The following is a 20,791-nucleotide window of genomic DNA, read 5'->3' on the forward strand; positions in this document are numbered from 1 at the left end:
TTATTAATCCCTGTGCTCGTTTTGGAACCTTTTATCGGCTTCCCTCTCTCCCTTCGCCTGAGTCGGGGAGTCATCCCAGCCACTTAACAGCCTTCCCTGTCTTCAAAAAGAGAAGAGTGGATAAGGGGTTGGGGAAAGTGTGTTTTCGGTCAGTGAAGGGGACTGATTCATTCCACCACCCTTCATCGAACGCCCGTTCCGTGCCAGGCACTGGGCATCCAGGACGCAGCAAAGGCAGCTTCCGAAGATTGAAACCGGGTCTCTCCCAGAGCGGGCAGGCCCCGGGCCTTGACTGCCTCCTCTCGGGCGCGGTTCCCCGCTCTCCCCGGAGCCCCGCTGCCGGCCTGTGCAGGCCCCACGTCCCGAGTCCGGCGCCGCGCCTGGCCGGAGCAGCTGGCGCGAACCGACCTCAGGAGCAGCAAGCGCTGGGCGGGGAGCTCCCGCCGCGCGCCCTCGGTCGCCACGGCAACCAGGGAGGTGCTGACCCCTGACCCCACGGCCCCGCCCGGCCCCGCCCCGCCGCGTTCCCGAGAACAACATGGAGAAGGCCAACCCGGAAGTGCCGCTGCCGCCGCCCGCCCGGTGCTAGGAACCGCCGGCCCGGCGAGGCCGAGCCCTGTGCCCGCCGCCCTGCAGCCCGCGGCCCGCCCCGCGGCTCGCCGGCGCCGGGGCGGCCGCGTCCCCCGCCCCGTCCCACTCCGCCCCCAGGCGACCGCCCCCGCCCGAGAGGAGGAGCCGAGGCGCAGGGGAGGAGGAGGAGGGAGAGGTTGGCGAGAGGGAGCGAGGCCGCGCGAGCCGCCGGCGGTTCGTATTACCGGGGTCGGGAGGAGGAGCCGGGCCGGGCCCGCGGAGCGGCGCGCGGCGGGCGGAGGGCGGCGGCGGGGGCGGCCCGGCCGCGGGAGGCGGGCAGGAGGCCGGGGCTGCGGCTCCGGGCGGGCGAGCTCTGGGCTGCAGGGCGGGGGCGCCCCCCGCCGCCGCCGCCGCCGCCCTCCGCCCGCCCGGCCCTGGAGGCCAGGCTTCCCCTGCTCGAGGCCCGGGAGCCGCCGCCGCCGCCGAGGGCCGGGCCCCGGGGCCGCAGCGCGTGAAGGTGGGGACGCGGGGCGCGGGCTCCGCGCGGAGGCCTGGACGGCGCGGCCAGGTGATGCTGGGCCCCTGTGCTTCTCCCGAGGAGAGGGGACCCCCAGAGCAGCCGTGCCCCCGGGCTGCCCCAGTGAGGCGTTTGGACATCAGTCAGCCCTAGGGGAGGTGGGCAGCTGTGAGTTTGCCGGTCCCTGTTAAGTGCCCTTAGGATGCAGGGCTTCAGGAATTAGGCGCTCCCCCCGGGAGGGGCACTGCCTGCGCTGGTGCACTCGGTGCGGAGAACCGGGACAGAATGATGCTGTCCGAGCAAGCCCAAAAGTGGTTTCCAACCCACGTGCAGGTCACAGTGCTCCAAGCCAAAGATCTTAAGCCAAAAGGCAAAAGTGGCACCAATGACACGTACACTATAATTCAGCTGGGCAAGGAAAAGTACTCCACCTCTGTGGCTGAGAAAACCCTGGAGCCAGTCTGGAAGGAGGAGGCCTCTTTCGAGCTACCTGGGTTGCTAATGCAGGGCAATCCAGAGAAGTACATTCTTTTCCTCATAGTTATGCACAGGTCCCTGGTGGGTCTGGATAAGTTTTTAGGGCAGGTGGCAATCAATCTCAATGACATCTTTGAGGACAAACAAAGAAGGAAAACAGAGTAAGTTATGTAATTTATTTTGAATTTGGGGAGCTTAACTATATCTTACTTACGGATTTTCTGTTTTTGGAAATTATTTGTATACCTGGGGCTTTGGTTTTTGGACTGAAATATGACCCAGTTTTAAGCACCATATTTGCATTAATCTGAAAGTAAAAATAGCCCTTGTGAAGAAACATTTTAGAAGTGGAGTCGTTAATGATCCATTCTCTCATTTGTTGGAAGTAAACATCTTAAATAATTGAATTTTTGCTCTGAATTTTAAGTAAATTACCATTGTTTCATTACTTACAAGAGGACTGGATCACAGTGTTGCCCAACGAAAACAGCATACGTGTAAATTATGATCTTTAAACATTACAATTTTCCAGGAAATGGAACATCAGAAAATTAAATCTGCCAATATAACGTCATATCTATATGTTGAACTCTGAAGCTGTCAAAAGATAAATTACCAAATTTAGCACTCAATATTTCATCTCACCCTTATAAACACAGTTGGCTTTTATTGTAGCTCAGCCATTTGTCAGGGTCAGTACATCTTGATGGAGTCTAAAGCTGGTAAAAGAAAGTTTTAAAAGTATGCACAAACATTCTCAACCTTGAACACTAACATTTTCCTTTGAATTCACAATATTTTGGAGCTACTGTATTACTTCAGAATTAGGTCCGCAAAGCAAATGTGTTTAGACCATATTAAATGCTGTCAGATTGGAGATAATGATTAATTTCTTGTCATGAAATGATTTAATAACATCTTCAGTGAACACATGGCCTTTTTAATGTGACTTCAAGCTTAGGATAGCTATTTCCTCATTTAAAAAACCATAATGTAAATTAACACTAGGATATGATTTCTTAAATTGAAAAATAGTGTGTTTTCAGAGATAGGCATATTCACCCTTTCCTTAAACTTATAATTTTTCTAGTCTGAGAGAACGTTAAGATTGATGAAATTAATGAGAGAAAAATGTGGGTTGAATTTATAAGAGGACTTTAAATTTCCAAAATAGCTTCGTTATTTCTTTCAGTCATAACTAAAATTTCGTTACCCTTTTAAAAACTTTTTCATAATGATAACTTTCTTGAAGTTGATCTTAATTTCTTAGGTTTTAGAACGACCATCTCTTCTTCTTTTCTACACATAGCTTCCTGCAAGATTCACTTCATAGGAGTTTTTATTTTTATTAAAAAAAAATTTTTAAGTCAGGTCTTTACTGAAGATTTAATATAGACAGGATAAAACGGTAGAAAGATAAGAAATACAAGGAATGCAAGAGGAAAAATAAATTTTTAAAGTAACTGAGGAGATGAAAATAATTTTTTAAAAAAGAAAAAGGTTTTAAAAGTGTAAAGTTGAGTATATATGAATGATTTTAATAAATCTGTTTGATACCTACAAAGTGGCATTCGGTTTCCTCTGAAGAGCTCTTCATCAAATTTAAGATGAAAAATGGATAATTACCAAATAATTTGTTTCAAATCGCCAATTTTGGATGACACTTCCTATATAGTATTTAGAGTGTTTTGAATGTAATTGTCTAAGTATATTGTAACTTCAAATTTCTTACTGCATTTACAGTACTTTTAATGTTAGTGACTGATATAGAGAAGACTTCTCTAAAATAGAGATTTTCCAAGTGAAAGTAGGCCCAACTGTGAACCCCAAAATTCTGAGCATGAGATAAATAAGTTTTTAGTGTTTCTTCTTGTTTTACTCCTTATCTTTGGTCGCATCACAATTACGGTAAATTTGGCTGTAAGCAATACTCTAATATCGTAGTCTCCCTACAGAAATTCTCTTTTGGCTACTATATAAAATTGATTAGAACTTTTTGGGGGAAAATCTTTTAAATGTTATCAACGGAGCTTTTATTGTATTCAAAGTGATTTTCATATGTTATTAAATCCGTAACATTTTCTTTCTTTGTGGATAAATGGGGACCACATATTTGATGAGATATCTTTATTGGTAATATTCCTAGTTTTTTAATATATTTAATAGCTTCCTTTTCCAGCACAGCTGTACATGTGGCACAGTAAGAGACAGGCTTGAGCCACCGGTGTATTGCAAGAAAGATATTTGATATTCTCCACATTGCTGAACCTTGTCAGCATATTCCCAAGTGCTTTTTAGTAAGCTGTATGAGTGATGAAGGCTACCAGCTGACTTAGAAGTCCCATGAAACTGCTGGGTGTGACACTTTACTCTTGACACTGAAGACAAGTTTTTATAGCTCGTCTTCCAGTTGTGTCATGATAGACAAAGAAGTGTGACAGCTAAAATATTATTTTACTTACTTTTATACCTTGAAATTAATTCCCCGCTTTTTTTTTTCTTTTAAGGAGAGAGGAAAAACTTTGAGTGGGCATGGAAAGAGAACTTTTGTATCTCTCACTTTAATGGGTGTCTGGGTTGGTTCTGGCAGGAGATTTAAGGAAATAATACAGTGTTTAATAATAGAATGGTAAAATCGTTCATGCTGTTAGGTAATATCTATTGATTTTTTTACAACAAAAGTGGGTGATGTTGCTTTTTTTTTTAGTGCTCATGAAAAGTAATAACAGAGTCCCTGGAGTTAGGAATGACTGAAACACATGCAGGTTTTAGGACTTTCGTGTGCGTCTCTGCAGTGCACCTGCGTCCTGGCCTCTGGCACCCTCACTGCCAATCTTGTCCCATTTCTGACCACACAGCACCAATTGCTTGGGAATAGTTCCCACATGTGTGATGGTTTTGAACATGGACCTGTGCCCACTAAAAATTGAACAGAGGCCATATACAGTTTAAATCCAGCACTCCAGAGGTGAAAAAAAAATCAGCATTAATCCACTAAGCCCCAAATGCTATGTCTTCATTTTATCTTTTCCAAGCCTGGGAAAACAAGTGCTATCTCTGGAATGATTCTTGAAGGTCTCATTAAGACTTCCCTATTCTATCACTTGCTGTTAAAGAGGCTGAAGTTATCTGTCATGCCCAAATTTTAAATTAGTATATTTTTTAAGGTTCTTTGCAGTTCTTTTTTTTTGGAGGGGAGAGGATGGAAAATATTCTGTGTTTATAGTTTGTATTTAAACACTGACTTGCTTTATTCTTTGAAGTTTACCTAAGTCTTTAGCATTCCCTACCAAAAAAACAAAATAATGCAACACACACAGAGGTGTAGCTTGGTTGTTTTAAGAGTACAATTTTAGAAATAAAAATTCAATAAATGTTTATTTGGTGCAAGGCAAACCTCCTTCAAGGAGCTTGCGCTCCAGCAGGAGAAAACCTCCATTGCCTTCCTCTTTGGCTCTCATGTCTGCGATGGAATACCGTGTCCTGTGATATAGGACCAGCTGTGTGGTTAACCTTATTAACATATGTGGTTCATCAGATACGAATGAAAGAATTTCTGTTTCTGTGCAGATATTATTTGTTAACTTTGGATATTTTCCTTATTGACTTTAATCTGACATTGGAAAGTTACTTATCATTCTCTGTGCCTCGGTTTCCTCATCTATGAAATAAGGATGTTAAAGTAGATGATTTATTTGGTCTTATTTCTAAAATTCTATGAATTTTGATTACCTTCACCCCCTTCCATTTATTTGGTTATTGATTTATTTTTTTCTCAGATTGGCTTTGATTTGTTATATAGTTGGAAATCCTGCATGCTTGGATTTTTTTGTTTCATTTTTGGTACATTTCTTGCAAAGTATATTCATTCACCTCTTTTCTATAAAACCTGAGAAGTTAGAGTATTTCTCATGTACCATCCATCTGAAGTATTTCTCCCCCATTGAAAATGACTCTCTTTTCCAAGACTGTGAGTTAATAACTGGGTATATAACCTTGTTTTATTTTTAGGCTTTTCGAGTGCTCAGTTTTGTGTTCAGTGCTCTCTATTCCATGGAGTTTATTGCTGTCATCATCTTATTGCTAGTCACTGGGTCTTCAGATTTCACTGTTTGCCTCAGATAAGAACTTTTCTCAGTTTAAGGTCTCAGGTTAATGCTTTATATTGTAAAATATTTTGTTTTTTAAAAATTGCTTATTTTGATGCAATTAGATCTTAATTGATTGAATTGCTCCAAATTAGTTAGGAAAAGATTTCTCTTGCGTATTACTTGCTAAGATGTAGCTGGTATATATATTATGTGCCAGTTTTCTCTCCTGCCCGGAAAGACCTGTGAGCCAGTCTTCCACTTGATGTATGGTAAATGTAAGCTTTTTCCAGCATATCCTGTTGGTAACAATGAGAGAGAGAAAGAACTAATGTAAAATTAGATCTTAGTTCTTTTGTAGCTGAGGAAATTTGTTACACTTGATTAGAGGTGTATTTAAGTAATAACCTGTCTGCAGGAGTGGATATTATGCTTCATTGTTAAGTAATGTGAAAACACTGTAGAAACTCTCTTCTAGGTTTGGTTTTGCAGTTTTTTGGCTGTTTGCCCTGTAGAATGACCACTTGTGACTCTGACAACTGGGGAATTTCTCATGGATAAAAATACTATAAACAAAACCAAAATAAACTTTGCTTCTTATACATTATTTAAAAATGGGCATTTTAATTCATTGAAGTGACTAAAAGCATAAGATTTGCCTCCAATTAAAATACTTTTTATTCAGTATGGTAGTAGTAGAAATAGTAAATGAAGCCAATAGATTCTAATAGGAAGCATTTAAGCTTTCCTTTTTCTTCAAAAACTCTTTACAAGGTTTATTGCTATTTGTCACTTCCTTCATTTTATTCTTCATTTTATTTATTGCATATTTTATTTCATATTTTATTCAGGAAAGGGCTTTTAATCCATTTTATATGAATCTAAATTACATCATATGCAATTTTCATGATTAGCACAATATATGTAATAGTCTCAAATATTAACAAAATTCTTTAATAGTTTTTACAGAAGAAATATTTTGGAATAGGGACTATTTATTATTTTATTAAAAATGTAGTCATCATTTTATAGTGCTGAAAAATAGTTTGTATTGATGAATCCTTTCATTCTCTACTTTAGTGTCTTTTAAAGTTAAGATATGTTCTTAGGCGGTTAGCAACACTTATCCCAGATGGAAACATAATAACTATTGTTGGTAAGAATTTTTGATGCTGAATGTTTTTGAATCATGAAAGAAAAAGTATCTAAAAACCTTTCAAACTTACTGAAGCCCTATTCCTTCGGAATCTGTCGCCTCACAGAACCAGTGATCAGTTTTTTAAAATTGAACAATGAGTAAAACCAGAAGTGCTCTGGCTGACAGATTCTCGTCCAACGCTTAGAGTGCCTCGATGTATAGTAGCTTTACCTGAAAAACTATTTGTATGTAACAGAGTTCGATATCCTCTTTTCATTACGTGTTACAGCCCAGTTTTTCCTTCTCTTTAAGGTGGTTTAGATTAGAATCCAAACAAGGAAAAAGAGTCAAAAACAGGGGTGAGATAAAGGTCAATATTCAATTCATGAGGAACAATATGACAGCAAGTATGTTTGACTTATCAATGAAGGACAAAACAAGATCTCCTTTTGCAAAATTAAAAGATAAGATGAAAGGGAGAAAAAATGATGGGACATTTTCTGATACGTCTTCTGCAATCATTCCAAGTTCTCACATGCCTGATGCCAGTACTGAATTTTCAAGTGGTGAAATACCAATGAAATCCAAACCAAAAAAGCCTTTCCTTTTGGGTCCTCAGCGACTCTCTTCAGCACATTCAATGTCTGATTTAACCGGGACCCACACGTCTTCTGAGAAACTCAAGTCTGGCGCTGTTGGTCACACACATCTTCTTGGACGCCAGATAGAGTCTTTTGGAGTGGTTCCGGAAAGTGGTGAGTGACACATTCTTTCTAATTGTATTCTCAGTGGTCTGAACTACCCTTTTAACTTTTAAAGTTTAACTTCTAAAATTAGAAAATAAAAATTACAGTTTCTTCGTAGTATTTTCTAAATTTAGTCATCAAATATTTATTGAGTACCTACTGTACTCAAAATTGATGTTTATTAAAGGCAGAGCTTGTCTACATTCAGTATTGTATTTGTATGATTAGATGATAATAAAAAGGAGTCCCAGTCGCTTTTCATGGCCTGGCTTCTTTTTGTACTGCTATTTTCTCCTATCTCAAAAGCCTGCAGCATAAATGAATATTCCATTTAATCAGAAAGTTCTTAGAAAAAAGCCTTTTATGTTCAGAAGTAAGGAAGTAAATTTAATGCTAATGATGAAAAAAAGTCTTTGAGAATTTATGGCACTATCACGCCAAGTAGACCCTCTGTTTTGACATTATTGTTTGTTTGTGTGCTCGTTTCTTTCTGAGCTGAGTACATTCCTGATGGTCTAGAAATATAGTAATTGTCATTACCCCACATACTTCAGACTGTCATACCTTAGCATTTTAAGATTGTTTTCCTTGATTATTTTAAAGGTTCATATCTTTAAATAGCTAATTGCTGTCATTCTAAAAGCAGCAGTGTGCACACAGAATGTGTCAAATAGTATGTAATGTGTCACTGATTATGTTCTAACTACGAAACTGTTTGCAGGAAGTCTCAAATCTCCACACAGAAGAACATTAAGCTTTGATACTTCTAAAATGAACCAACCTGACAGCAGTGTGGATGAAGGTGAATCGTCTTTCGGAAGACAAAATGACCCATTTACAAATGTGACGGCTTCATTACCCCAAAAATTTGCAACACTGCCAAGGAAGAAAAATCCATTTGAAGAAAGCACTGAGTCATGGGACAGCAGCATGAATTTATTTTCAAAATCAATTGAAGTAAGAAAAGAAAATAAAAGAGAGAAAAGGGAGAAAGTTAGCCTATTTGAAAGAGTGACTGGAAAAAAAGACAGCAGAAGATCTGATAAACTTAACAATGGGGGATCCGATAGCCCTTGTGACTTGAAATCACCTAATGCATTTAGTGAAAATCGCCAGGACTATTTTGATTATGAGTCAACTAATCCGTTTACAACCAAATTCAGGGCTTCAAATATAATGCCATCTTCAAGGTAAGCTTAGTTGTGCTATTTTGAAAAATATTGTACTTGAAAGTACCAAATATCCCTTTTAAATACTTGAATATTTTAAATTCCTTTTATTTGAAAAAAATTCTTATATTTTTGTCATTAATTATGGAGCCAGGCAGCATTGCATACATCTTTGGAACTTCACTTTTTATCTTAGAAGGATAAAAGATTCTTAATCCCTACCCTAGTCTATTTCTACTTATATGAGCCAGAAACTCACCAAAATTTATGGAGAGAACGGCATAGCTTTTGATGAGACATGGGGAGAGTGAATCACCAGTGGGTGTTAATTCTAGCCAGAACTTTAGGTGATATGTTGTGTTTCTAGATATTATTTTCCAGGGATTAGTTCATGGGATATCTGAAGAGGATTAGTGGACCAATAGCAGCCCATGGGCTGGCCTTTAAGAAATAGTGGCTTAAGTTAAGTATTAATGGTTTTCTTAATAGGTGTTAACTATCCTTATTAAATGGCTATTTAGAGGTGGTTTTTATTTGCGAATGTTTATGGGAATTCAGTGACCCTTGTGGATACTATAGTTACATCAAAGAGTATCTGTATGATGATTTATAGTCCTGGAAATAATCCCTATCATGATAAAGGTTAGATTTTCAAAATCTGAGTTCTCAGTTATGTATTAATGGTACTTATTCTTTAGTACCAGTTGGAACTGTATGCGTTTAAATAAGATTATGGATTTTGCAGAAGTGATGGTGAAATAGTGGATTAAGGAAACCTCAAGCAAAGAATAAGATGAATTTATTGGAATCTTAAGCAATTACCATAAAAGAGTGTGGCAGAATGTTTGCCATGTGACATAGAAGTCTGTCTTTTAGGCAACAGTGTGTGGTATACAGACCTGAGTGGGACTCCTGGCTTAATAGCTCTGTCACCTCAATAAACCTTAGCATCTCCATCTTTGAAACAAGGAAAATAATACCTACTTGGTAGGATTGGGTGATGATAATGAGAAAGTATATGGTACAATGCCAGGCCCCAAATAGGGAACTTGAAAATGGTAACTGCTATTATGTTTTATATACTGTCATGTCGTATTTTATTCAAAAACAGTGCTTTATTTTGTCCCACTAGAAACAGAAAATATAGTGTTAACAGTAAACCTTTTAGACTGCTCTCACCTCTCTAATCTTCTAATGACATTAAAACATGCATTTAAAATTTTCAAAGGGGAGTATGTATTTCTGTTGTTTTCTTTTAGCAATAAATGGTTATTTACTATGGCTTTAGAAAATATTGTTCAGTTTTCTTTATAGACTATACTCCAAACAAATATGCTTTATCATATGGTATTAATATTTTCTTAAGGAGCCCATAGTTTTGATTCTCAGATATTTTATGTTGATATTTTACATAGTGTACTCCACATGTTGCATTAAGTCCTAAATTAAAGGGGAAAATATATATATATATTTGCTCTTTTGCCATCCGTGCTGAACTTTTTTTGAAGACGATTGTTGAAAACAACTATCTGAGATAACTTAGAGATTGGATAATTTATATGATTTTTAGAGTAAAAGAAAAGCAAGAAAAATGGGAAATGGGAGGAAAATAATGTTTTTAAATTTGGGGAGCCTATGGAAAAATAAGTACCCTCAAATCGTTAATTGCCCTGTACTTGGGCTATTTACATGACGGCCACAGGTTTTAAGAGTGTGGCATTTTGCCAGATTAAGGTTTTGTTTTGGGGTACTTCAATACTAATGCTGTCTATCAAAATTAGAGCTATTTCATCATATATATATAAAATGATTGCAAATATGTAAAAAACAATAGATTTTTAAGTTTAAGACTTTCTCTTCTTCATATTCTTTCATCTTCGTGTTCTGTGAGATGCCAGATATGAGGACAGAAACGTTTATAGATTCCTGGGAAGTTACTCTTCCTTTTGGTGTCACAAACCATCTTTGTGGTAAATGTAAAACATTTGTAATAAAGGAGTAGCTCTTTAATTAATAGTATAAGAAAGAAGGATTGAATATAAATAGATTCAGGAAGAGAGTACAGTTTAAATTTTTGGAAAGCAGCTTTATCTTGAGTGGAAATTGGGAGGATATAGTCGAGGTAGTTTTGTCTTTATGTAACGGTGTATTCCTATTTACCCTCCCAGTATCGTCCCTCAGTTGTATGGGACATTTTAGATTTCTCACATTAATAACCAAGTGTGCTTTTGAAGCTATAGACTCACATTGCTGGGACACGTGCTGTGAATTCCTTTTTTTCCAGTTGTGCTAAGTAGATCTATTTACAGAATGTCCTGGACTCTTGACCGATGTTTGTGAGAATGATGAACAAAGTTAAGGGTAAAATACATACCTGTGGAACTGGATTTTGTTCTTTGTGAGTGAACTGGCTCACCTGTGGTTGCAGGTGCATGGGAATCATATTGTTACCCTCCAGGTGAATAATGTGGATGATTAAAACTGGAGAATTTTCTTTATGCCGAAAATTTTAAAGTACTAAGGAACGCTTCCTTAAAAGTTTGAGTTTTTGTTTCTTAGTGTAAGTCCACCTGAAGAAACTACCTTGTAAATCACAAAAAATAGTGCATTTTGCTTCTGTTCTTGGAGTAGATCCTGTAGCCTTGCATAAAACTGATAGAGGAAATGAGTTAGGCTTTTTGCTGGGTTATTTCAACAAAGAGCAGGGCTCTTTGAAACCTTTCCCCCGCAGTTACTGAATCTCCGCCTCTTTCCTCTTGCATGCCCGCTCTTCTCTGAGACCCTCCCTCCTCTTACACGTCCTGTGCTGCAGCATTTTCTTACGTGGTCTTACTTTATGTGGGTATCCCATTGTTCACTAACAGACCAGTCACTTTTTCCCCTCCCACCACCGTGAACAACTCGAGGGCAGGGCCTGCCTTTCATTCATTCATCTGCCCTAAATTTGTTTGGTAGGTGGTTGGTGTTAGAGGAGGGTTTTTTGAATGAATGGACACAGTATAGCAGGTCAGTTTCCTGAAATGCTTTCGTTCCCTAGTCTCCTGCTTCCAGCCCAGTGGAGGCCGTGAAGTGAAGGTCTTTCTGATACTGACAACAGGTCCATAAAGGCAAATATGTGCATTTTTATGTACAGCTAAGCATTATTAGAAATCTAAGTGAGTTTTAAAGACTAGTAAAATTTGATATTCATACCCTAAATAGCACATTTCTAGAGTTTATTAAAGAACTCTGTATTAGTTAGGCTAGGTTATCAAGTGTAATCAACAGCCCCAGATCTCAGTGGCTTGTCACAGTAAAAGTCCATTGCTCTTTGTCACAGTGTAGTTCACTGGGATGGGGATGGGAGAAGTGGGTGCCTTGCACAGCTGCTCAGAAACCAGGCTTCTTCCGTCTTGTGATGCTCCGTTTGACACGTGGCTTCCAAGGTCATGCAGCAGGGAAAGAGAGTGGAGGATCACAAGTGGCCACGCCTGGCAGTGGTGTGTGTTGCTTCCACGTACGCCCCATTGGCCAGAGCTCAGTTATGTCCTAACCTCAGTGCCGCCACTTAAGAAATATGGTTTAACTGTGGATCTAGAGGAAACTGAATTGAGTGTGGTAAGTACACAGTACTATGTGTGCCATCCGTGCTAGTTCGGAGAAGTTAGGATACTATCTAACACTTGGCATGCTGCAAAACTCCTATTACAGGTGTACGTGAAAATTAGTTGGAGTTCTTGTAACTTTCAGGAAAATATTTTATCACTTTATTATTGGTGTTGAGTTGTTTGCATTTTAGAATTGCTGCTACTCTTGCTTTTTAATTATAAATCACAGGTAGTTTAGCATCGTCAGTATCCACTAATTTGTTGTGTAGTTAACCTCACAATTTGTGAAGTAATGCTTTTTTGCATCAGCAGTATATTATTTTCAAAAAAAACTACCTGCACGTTTGTTATACCATTTTCAATAATTTACTCACAACCAGTTTATCTTTAACACTAGGCTATTTTTCCACTAGAAAGTGGAAATAGGTGGGTCTATTCACCAAACCAGATTTGCTTTTTTTTGCAGAGACACAGCTGGACCGTTTGGTTAGGTGGGGACATGTGACCAAGCTCTGGCTTACTGAAGAGTTAGTGGAAGAGATGCATTCCACTGTCAGGTCTGTCTGTGAAAACCTCCTGGGCAGTCCTCCGTGTCACCTCTCCTCCTCCATACCCTGCACCAAGGATTGGCACACCAGGCTTGTGGGCGAAATCTGGCTTGCTGCCTGTTTTTGTAAATAACGTTTTATTGCAACACAGCCCGCCCATTTGTTTATGGCTGCTTTTGTGCTACAGTGGGAGGGTTGAGTAGTTATGACAGAGACTATATGGCCTGCAAAGTCAAAAATATTTATTTGGCCTTTTACGGAAATAGTTTGCTACACCCTGCACTAGCTGAATGCAGATCTTTGAGAAGAGCAGAGCCATAAGATAAAAACTCATGCATTTTGAGTCCCTGAATGCATGTGGAAGGCCTCCTAACCAAGAATAACTGATTGAAGAAACTGAGTGATAATTCTCAGAACATTGTTACTGCACTTTTTGCATATGTTTAGTATAGCACTTAGCATTATTATTATTTAGCATGTAGGGCACAGGGGCCGTAGTACCCTTTGTTCTGTTTAAGAAAGCCTAGTTCAGAAAAGTTTAAGAACCACAGGTTTGAAACACCAAATCTAAATTGTTCTTTCTAACTCCCAAGGATTCTTGTATTTTAGGCTTTTTTTTGTTCCAGGTGAGTTAACTTCCCTACGCACCACTCCACACTGAGGTCCTTGTAAGCCTTGCTGTCTCTAATCCTTGGCTGGATCGTGGAAGGCACAGTTAACTTATGTCTGAGGGTCCTGATCCTAGCTGTCTTTGGTGCTAAAAACTCTTTAATTCTTTTTTGATTGATAACGTGGTGTTCCCTTCTTTGGATTTCTGGTGATATAGAACGTAATTGCTATATGATATTTAGTGTGTCTAGGTTTTAGTCTTCCAAGCAAGCTATATAAGCTTCTTAATGTTTGTGCTGAATCTTCTTCTGTGGGTGCCCCACAGCACCTAGGTCAGTGTGTGTCCTCGGTGCTGATCATCAAGGGTGTCTGGGGATTTCTTTTTAAACTACAGTGTGTTAGGTCCTAGCTCAGACTGAATTAGAATTTTTAGTGAGTGGGCCCTGAAATAAAAATCAGCATTCTTAAAACTTCCCACTGATTCTCACTCAGGTTTAAAAATTGTTGATCTAAATTATATCATCTATTTCATAAGAGTTCAGTAAGTATGTAATTATGACTAGGAATCAGGAGTTGTGCTGGCAGACTCCTAGTTGATAGGCCCCTGACTAAGGTAGAGGGCACAGTAAGAAGATCGGTTTGACTAACCCAGGGACGTGGAGAGGAGTGTGGGATTTGGCAGAATACGTAAGAAACATCTAAATCATAGTAGGCATTGAAGACCAGACAGAAATGTCTGCCTTGTAAATATTTATGGCATCTGTGGATGAATTGTTTCTCAGGATTTAGGTGAAATCTAGGCGTCAGTACTGATGAATGACACTTAAAAAATATGCTTATATTTGTATGCTACCTATCATAAATTGAAGAGAAACTCTGTAATGTATGTTCTTCTAAGGCTCCATGAAAAAGTTCAGGACTGAAGAACTCCACCTGGTCAAGGAAATTCATTAATATAAGGAGAAAATTGGTTGTGTATGTCTTATTCTGAAATTTAAAAAAAATAGAGTCAGTAATATAAGCATACTCTGTATGAGGAGCTAAAGTTGTTTGATGTTAGAGGGCAACTCAGGGGAGAGCAAGAACTTACGGGAGGTATTTTTATCAGAGAATTTTGTTTTGGGAACATCCTTCTATTTGTGACTTGGCCAGAGAACGTGCTTTCCCTTTATTATTTTCTGCTGTACTGTGCTTGTGAATACCATGTAGCAGACTCTTAGTTGCTCTGTGATAACTTTATGGTATGTTTTATAATATTATTCCTAGTATTACTGATTTTATTAGAGCATATATACGTATATTTCCATTTGCAGTACTTGCTGGGGAAGAACCTGTCTAATTCTGAGCTGATGATCTTAGACCAAAAAGTTATTTTTTAGGGCAGTATGGTAATAGTGTCTAAGGTCAAAACCTCATATTTATGACTAATATTTTGTTATTTTTCATGACAGTATGCCTTTTACTTTTGGGATCAGGTTCACCTACTTTCCTCTTTCCCTCCGTCTCTCCCTCCTTCCTTAACTAGTCAATCCCCCTCTGTGGTTGTATCATACCTCTCTTAGAAGCTACAAAAAATTGGTTACCTAGAGTGTGTATGTAAATGTGTTTGTAATTTTCACAAATCAAAAATCACTATAGGCTTATAAACATGTCACCATTATGAAATTACGTAACATGTCCATAAAAAATGATAGACTGTTTACTGTAGGCTTACATTTTGATTTTAAAAAGTTGTAGTAAATAAATGATCCTAAAGAAAAGATCCTATTCGTTGTTATAAAACCTTCAGTTTACAACACCCCTCATGGACATTTTTTTCCCTGTATAAGTTTAAAGCTCAGTCTTTGGCTTAATAAACCTTAACATGCATAAGGTTCATTTTAAAAGCAGTATTTATTTTTTGTTCATATTTGTCTAATAAAGATAATTTGCCTATTATTCATGGCAGTCTCTAAATCTTTTACACAGCTGAAAATTTGTAGCCTCATTTGTGACAGAAAACAAAAACTTTTGAGATGATTTTTAGACCCATTAATCCATTAGTGCCCAGGGATTTACAGAATGTATCCGGTGGAACAATGACTGGGAACTTGAAGTATGCAATGTGATTAGTTCCCTTAACACTAACTAGAACTTTTATGCTTAACTCCCCAGACATTACTTGAAACTTTTCTACCCTTTGTCATCCTAATACTTATTATAATAGCTCTTATTAATTGGTACATCTCCCAATGGGTTAATTTGCAGATACCAACCATGCCATCCTTTTGCTAACTCAGTAATGGAAATTGATATTTATAGACGTCAAAATTGAAAACAAAAAAAGCTGCGTAACAAAAAAAGACAGACTTTGCTAAGTTATTATTATTTTTGAGCTGAGAGATTGGAGTAGAGAGAGATTCTGTGAGAGAGAAGAAAACAAGCCCAAAAAATCCACAAAAACTACTGTAGGCTAATAAACTGATGTGAAAATTTCTCAATTTACAGCACTTGACAGGTGCTAAAAGAAAAGCATCTTTAATTTTAATGTGTTGTTAGGACCTCTTTAGAGAGACTGTACAAGTTATTAACAAGGTCCTCTGAGACAGGAGACGGGTAATTAACAAGACCTATGGAGATATAGTTTAGGTAATTAACGAGCTCTTAGGCACTGGACATAGGATAACACATAACGAGTCCAGTAGTTAAAGAGAACAGGTTGTTATGATATGATCAAATGCAAGATATAGTATGTAAGTCCTCTTGAGGTTTCTGATAGGAAAGTATTAAGATTATATTCCACTGACCCCAGTGCAGTCATTTTTGTAAATCAATATGTAAATTTTTTGGTTTAACTTTTAAGATAGAATTTGAGAGGATTATTTTTCTGTAAAACCAAGAAGCAGAGAAGCTTGTTACATTTAGATTAATAATATTTGTTAATTGCCATTAACGAACATGTGTATTTTGAGAAAAATACATTGGAAACACATAATTTATATGATTCTAAATTGTTTTAGAGATTTATTGTTCTGTTTATTTTTCACCTATGGCCTATCAGCTAAAATCGCCTATTCCAGATTGACCTTGCTCTTCTGATCCACTTTAGAACTGTCAGGGTCTATGCTGGAGAGGACTCTCCTTGACCGGTTTGAATTTTACGTAATGTATGCAGGTCCCTCCCGTCATGTGCCTGTGCTACCTTCCAGGCTTCTGAGACTGGCGTTCCTAACTGCAAATATTTGGTCCAGTTATTTCTTGTATAAATCTGAAATTGTTAAGGTTTGAATTGAGTTTTGGTTCTGAAAGCTCTCACACTCAGCAAATCTTTGTTATGAACGTGTTCTACTCTGAAGATTAAGAATACAAAGAAAGCCCTTCCGGGTCTCCTGATTCGTTCCGTTGTCTCCTCAGTGTGGCTACTCCAGTCCATCAAGTGATTTTTTCTGAATTTCAGATCTGATCATCAAATGATATTTTCATTTTCATTATTTTTGGAATATTTAATATATACAAGGAAATCAGAGGTTATTAAGATACAGATCCTGCTCTTAGAGCTCATAGAAACAGGCATGTAAAGATTAGATCTGAATTCCATGCTAGAGACTGGACATTGTATAGGCATTGGGGAAACATGAAAGATTTTTAAGTTGGATTGTGACTTGATCAAAGTAATGTCTTAGATAGCCCTAGGGCATAGGGGATCTGCTGGGGCCAGGAGTGGGGAAGGGGAGGAAAACTAGTTAGGAAGTTATTGAGTTGTTGAAGTGAGAGTTGTTGGAGGTCACTTTGCACTGAGGATGAAAAAGAAGGGAGCGTCTCTGAGAAATATTTCTGGGCTAAAACAGACAGGACTTAACCATTCTGTTTTGGTGTGTGTATGTGGAGGGGGGATGTTGGCTAAGGGAGAAAAAACAGGATTATTCCAAGGATGTGTCTTCAAGCAGTATCTTAAATCTGATGCAACACAGCATTGTAAAACTACGTGTTACAGCAACATATCTGTAGTCTTTGAATCCAACTTGGCATTTTAGTCTTGATGGAGAGTCTTGAGTTTTTTCTTTTTTGTTTGTAATGAGGTGCTGTCCTGTTTGTTTTAGATTTTTGTTTTGGAGAATAGGGATTAGGTGTAAGTTGTTGAAGGCCAGCAGGTTAGTATCAAAACAGTAACAGTTCTTGAGAGTTTGGTTTTGATCACTGAAACACACTTTGCCTTCTTTGAACATAAGAAGGCAAATTTCTGTGACTCCTTATGGATTTATGCATTGAAACTGTGTTCACCTTAGCACTGTGATTACTACACATACTCCTCTCCAGCGGTTTTGGCTTTAGCACATCTTGTCCCTGTAGGACCCCTTTTCACTGAGAGGATAACTTCTGGGTCTTGTGTACTTAGCCTTTCCTTCTGTGTACACCACTTCTTCCAGGCCCCCTGAGTCTGTGTTTAGTGCATTTCCACTTGGGCCACTATGACCTCATCACCTGTGGTTAGTTTTTTTTCATAAGAAGAAAGCTTTAACTTTTGAAATACAAGTGCTGTTTCTATATATTTAATATACGGTGATAGTGTTACCTGTGGCCAGGGTGTTTTTAAATAGCTAAATAAAGCAATTAACTTGATTATGAAATGATTTTCCTTATAGTCATTTAACTAGTTTCTAAGAATATTAGGATCCAGACATATAAAATGTCTCCTTGAACTTGTATTTTAAGGATAAACTGTTGTTCTTTGACTTAATGCACTCAATATAATATAGTATTATATTTTATAACATAATTATAAATAAATCTTAAAATGTGCTATATAAATATTTATTATATTAAATATAATATACATCAAATAAAAAAGTGTATTTTATATATTTTAAGCTTATAAATCTTTCTGACAAAAGTGCTGTTACCACTTAAATAGCAATTACACAAATCAGCTTGGCCTTCTAAGAGTAAAACTTAATTCAAATTGCCAGTTTTTAAAATTGTTTTAACAACTATGTATGTAAAGCTCTATTAGGGCTGGGGGTGGTGGTGTTGATTCATAGAGGACTAAAGTCCTAGTGGCTGCTAGGAGAGAGAGATGGAAGCCATGACCTGTCATCCTAGCAGAGTGGCTGTGTTGAGCGTGGAGTTTGCTGTGGAAAGGTAGAGCAGTCCACTGGAAATCAGGAAATGCCTCTTCATGGAACAGGCCTTTGAGCTTGTTCTTGACCATTGAACGTGATTTCGTAAGTTGGGGAATGAGTGGGTAGACAATTGTTTTAGTAAATAGCAGGAAAGCTCATTAAAAAAATTGTGAAATGCATTTTGAAGGAATATTTTGTAAATAGTGACTGTATACTATTACATCATTAGCTCTCTCCTAACTACTAGTGATTTTAGTGTTTCTCTTCTAGTTGGAGCCTGGAGCTGTGCTCTATGTCTGTCATTCCCTGCCTGGTGGGTTCCCCAGGAAGTGCGCTTGCTGCTTTAGGCTACCAGGGAGCCAATTAGCAAGCGCCTGCAGCAGCTCTGCCTTAACGTGACCTCTTTGTTCTGGAGCCTGGGGTGGGAATGGGTGTTCAGCTTAATCAGCTGTTGAGGTGTACAGTGTATTTGTTTCATATAGATTTTTTTGTTTTCAAAGAAATTAAATGCCCCAAATTAATTAAAAATGGAAATCATACTGAACATAATTAAATATTTGATTCAGAAGATATATTTGATTAACTTCTTCCACCTGAAGCTTTTACGGTGTAACATGAAAATATAAATTTAGTAATAGTACAATATTATGAAGGGAGAATAAGATAGGTATTAAAAGTTCAGGTTTAGGATTCAGATCTGAATTACAGTGTGTTGAACAGCCCTGTGACCTTGCTTAACCTTTCTAAGCCTCATTTTTGCTAGCTGTGAAATGGGGATAACAACTTTGCTGTTGGAGAAGAGGTTAAATAATGTAATGCACACAAAGTGCCGAGGGGAGCATTTGCCACATGGTGGACCTAGAAATGAGAGCTCTTGCTATGATCTTATTGTGCAGCGTCTAAGAATATATAACAATTGCTTTAAATAAGTTAAATGAAATTATTCCAAGTAATAATATATTCTCAACTTAAAAAATCTTAAAGTAGAATTCAGGAGCTCATGTTTTTCACTGACTGATAAAGGACATACATTTGGCAGAAAACAATAAACTTGCTAGTTTTTCTGGTTTCTGTTAAGCTGTATGTTCAATAATAATCTTTGGTGAAATAAATCACATTGAAATTAAGTAAAACTATATTCCGAGTATTAGGTAGAAAATCTATTTTATTACAAGGCAAAGTATAATAATCAATATTGCTGTAGAATCAGTGTTCAGAAATTCTTGCCTAGCACCAATAATGGCAGTACAGGGTAGGTGTGGAAGCTTGGGCTTTCCTTAAACCACAATAAGTATTTCCTAAACTCAGACTCCTGAACTCAGATTAAATTGTTAAAGAAGGCAGTTCAAACTAGTACAGTAGGAAGGATAAATACTGCTTATGGAAAACTCCAGACCAGTTCAGAGTCCCCTTTGGGAGAAGAGTCCCTGCCCTAGGGAACTCACACGGGCGCTAGCGTATGCCTTCTAACCAAGATCTGGAGGGTGGCGCTTTCATTCCTTTGTCAATGAAAGTGCCCTCTTTTCTTTTGTTTTTCACCAAGAGTATAAGATTCTACTCAAGTATCTGGACTCAAGGTTCTTTAATATGCCTGAAATAATATTAATTGTATCTTTAATGTTTTCTCACTCTAGTTTTAAAGAATGAATATTCTTCATTTAATAGAAAAAGATAGGTAGCCAAAATTTGAGTGTAAGGTATTTTTGGATTGTCAGCAGTTTATTTTATGGAATAATATCTCTTGCACTGACAGGGATGGGTGGGATCTTATAGTGTCTTCCCCTTGTGCCTTCCATCTTTAGACAGTATACTAGGCAGTATATATTAAGGTGACATTCTAAAATAAAGATGTTTGTTTTAGAACTTCAAAATAAGGGATGGCTTTTATGAATGGAGATTAAAATGAGAAAAGGCAATGAGGTAAAAATGAGTTTCTTAAGTGGCTCTCATGGACCCAGCCTACCTAGAACTGTTGAGATTGTAGATAGTAGTGGAGATGGGACCTTATTACTAAGAGCTTACCAAAATGAAGAATTTGCACTTAATTGCATAGTTAATATAAAGACTTTTCGGTGAATGAGTGATGTGATAGAAATACAATTTTAGAAAAACTCAGAGAACAGTGACATTGCTCTTACATATATGATATGGACCTGGACAGGAATACACACACAGGAAATCGAAGAAAGATGCCCGTGAGACCACATTTCTTTCTTTCTTTTTTTTTTGAGGAAGATTAGCCC

The 20,791-nt window shown here is 38.2% G+C and overlaps 1 protein-coding gene across 2 annotated transcripts in view; it reads left to right on the top strand.

The window, feature by feature from the left end:
• The first annotated feature begins 982 nt into the window (after positions 1–982).
• RAB11FIP2 (RAB11 family interacting protein 2) overlaps positions 983–20,791 on the top strand; it is a 41,391-nt gene continuing 21,582 nt past the window's right edge. Inside the window, exons 1-4 of one of the 2 annotated variants that reach the window (XR_002807219.2) lie at positions 983–1,725; positions 7,103–7,545; positions 8,258–8,726; positions 12,759–12,849. Coding sequence is in view for 1 of the 2 variants with exons in the window: in XM_001494244.6 (XP_001494294.1) it covers positions 1,373–1,725; positions 7,103–7,545; positions 8,258–8,726 (1,265 nt within the window). In the remaining variant the exon portion in view is untranslated. The remainder of the gene's footprint in view (positions 1,726–7,102; positions 7,546–8,257; positions 8,727–12,758; positions 12,850–20,791) is intronic. The other variant, XM_001494244.6, reaches the window with a different exon arrangement.

This window comes from Equus caballus, chromosome 1 (genome assembly GCF_041296265.1).
Source record: "Equus caballus isolate H_3958 breed thoroughbred chromosome 1, TB-T2T, whole genome shotgun sequence".
Classification (NCBI taxonomy): domain Eukaryota; kingdom Metazoa; phylum Chordata; class Mammalia; order Perissodactyla; family Equidae; genus Equus; species Equus caballus.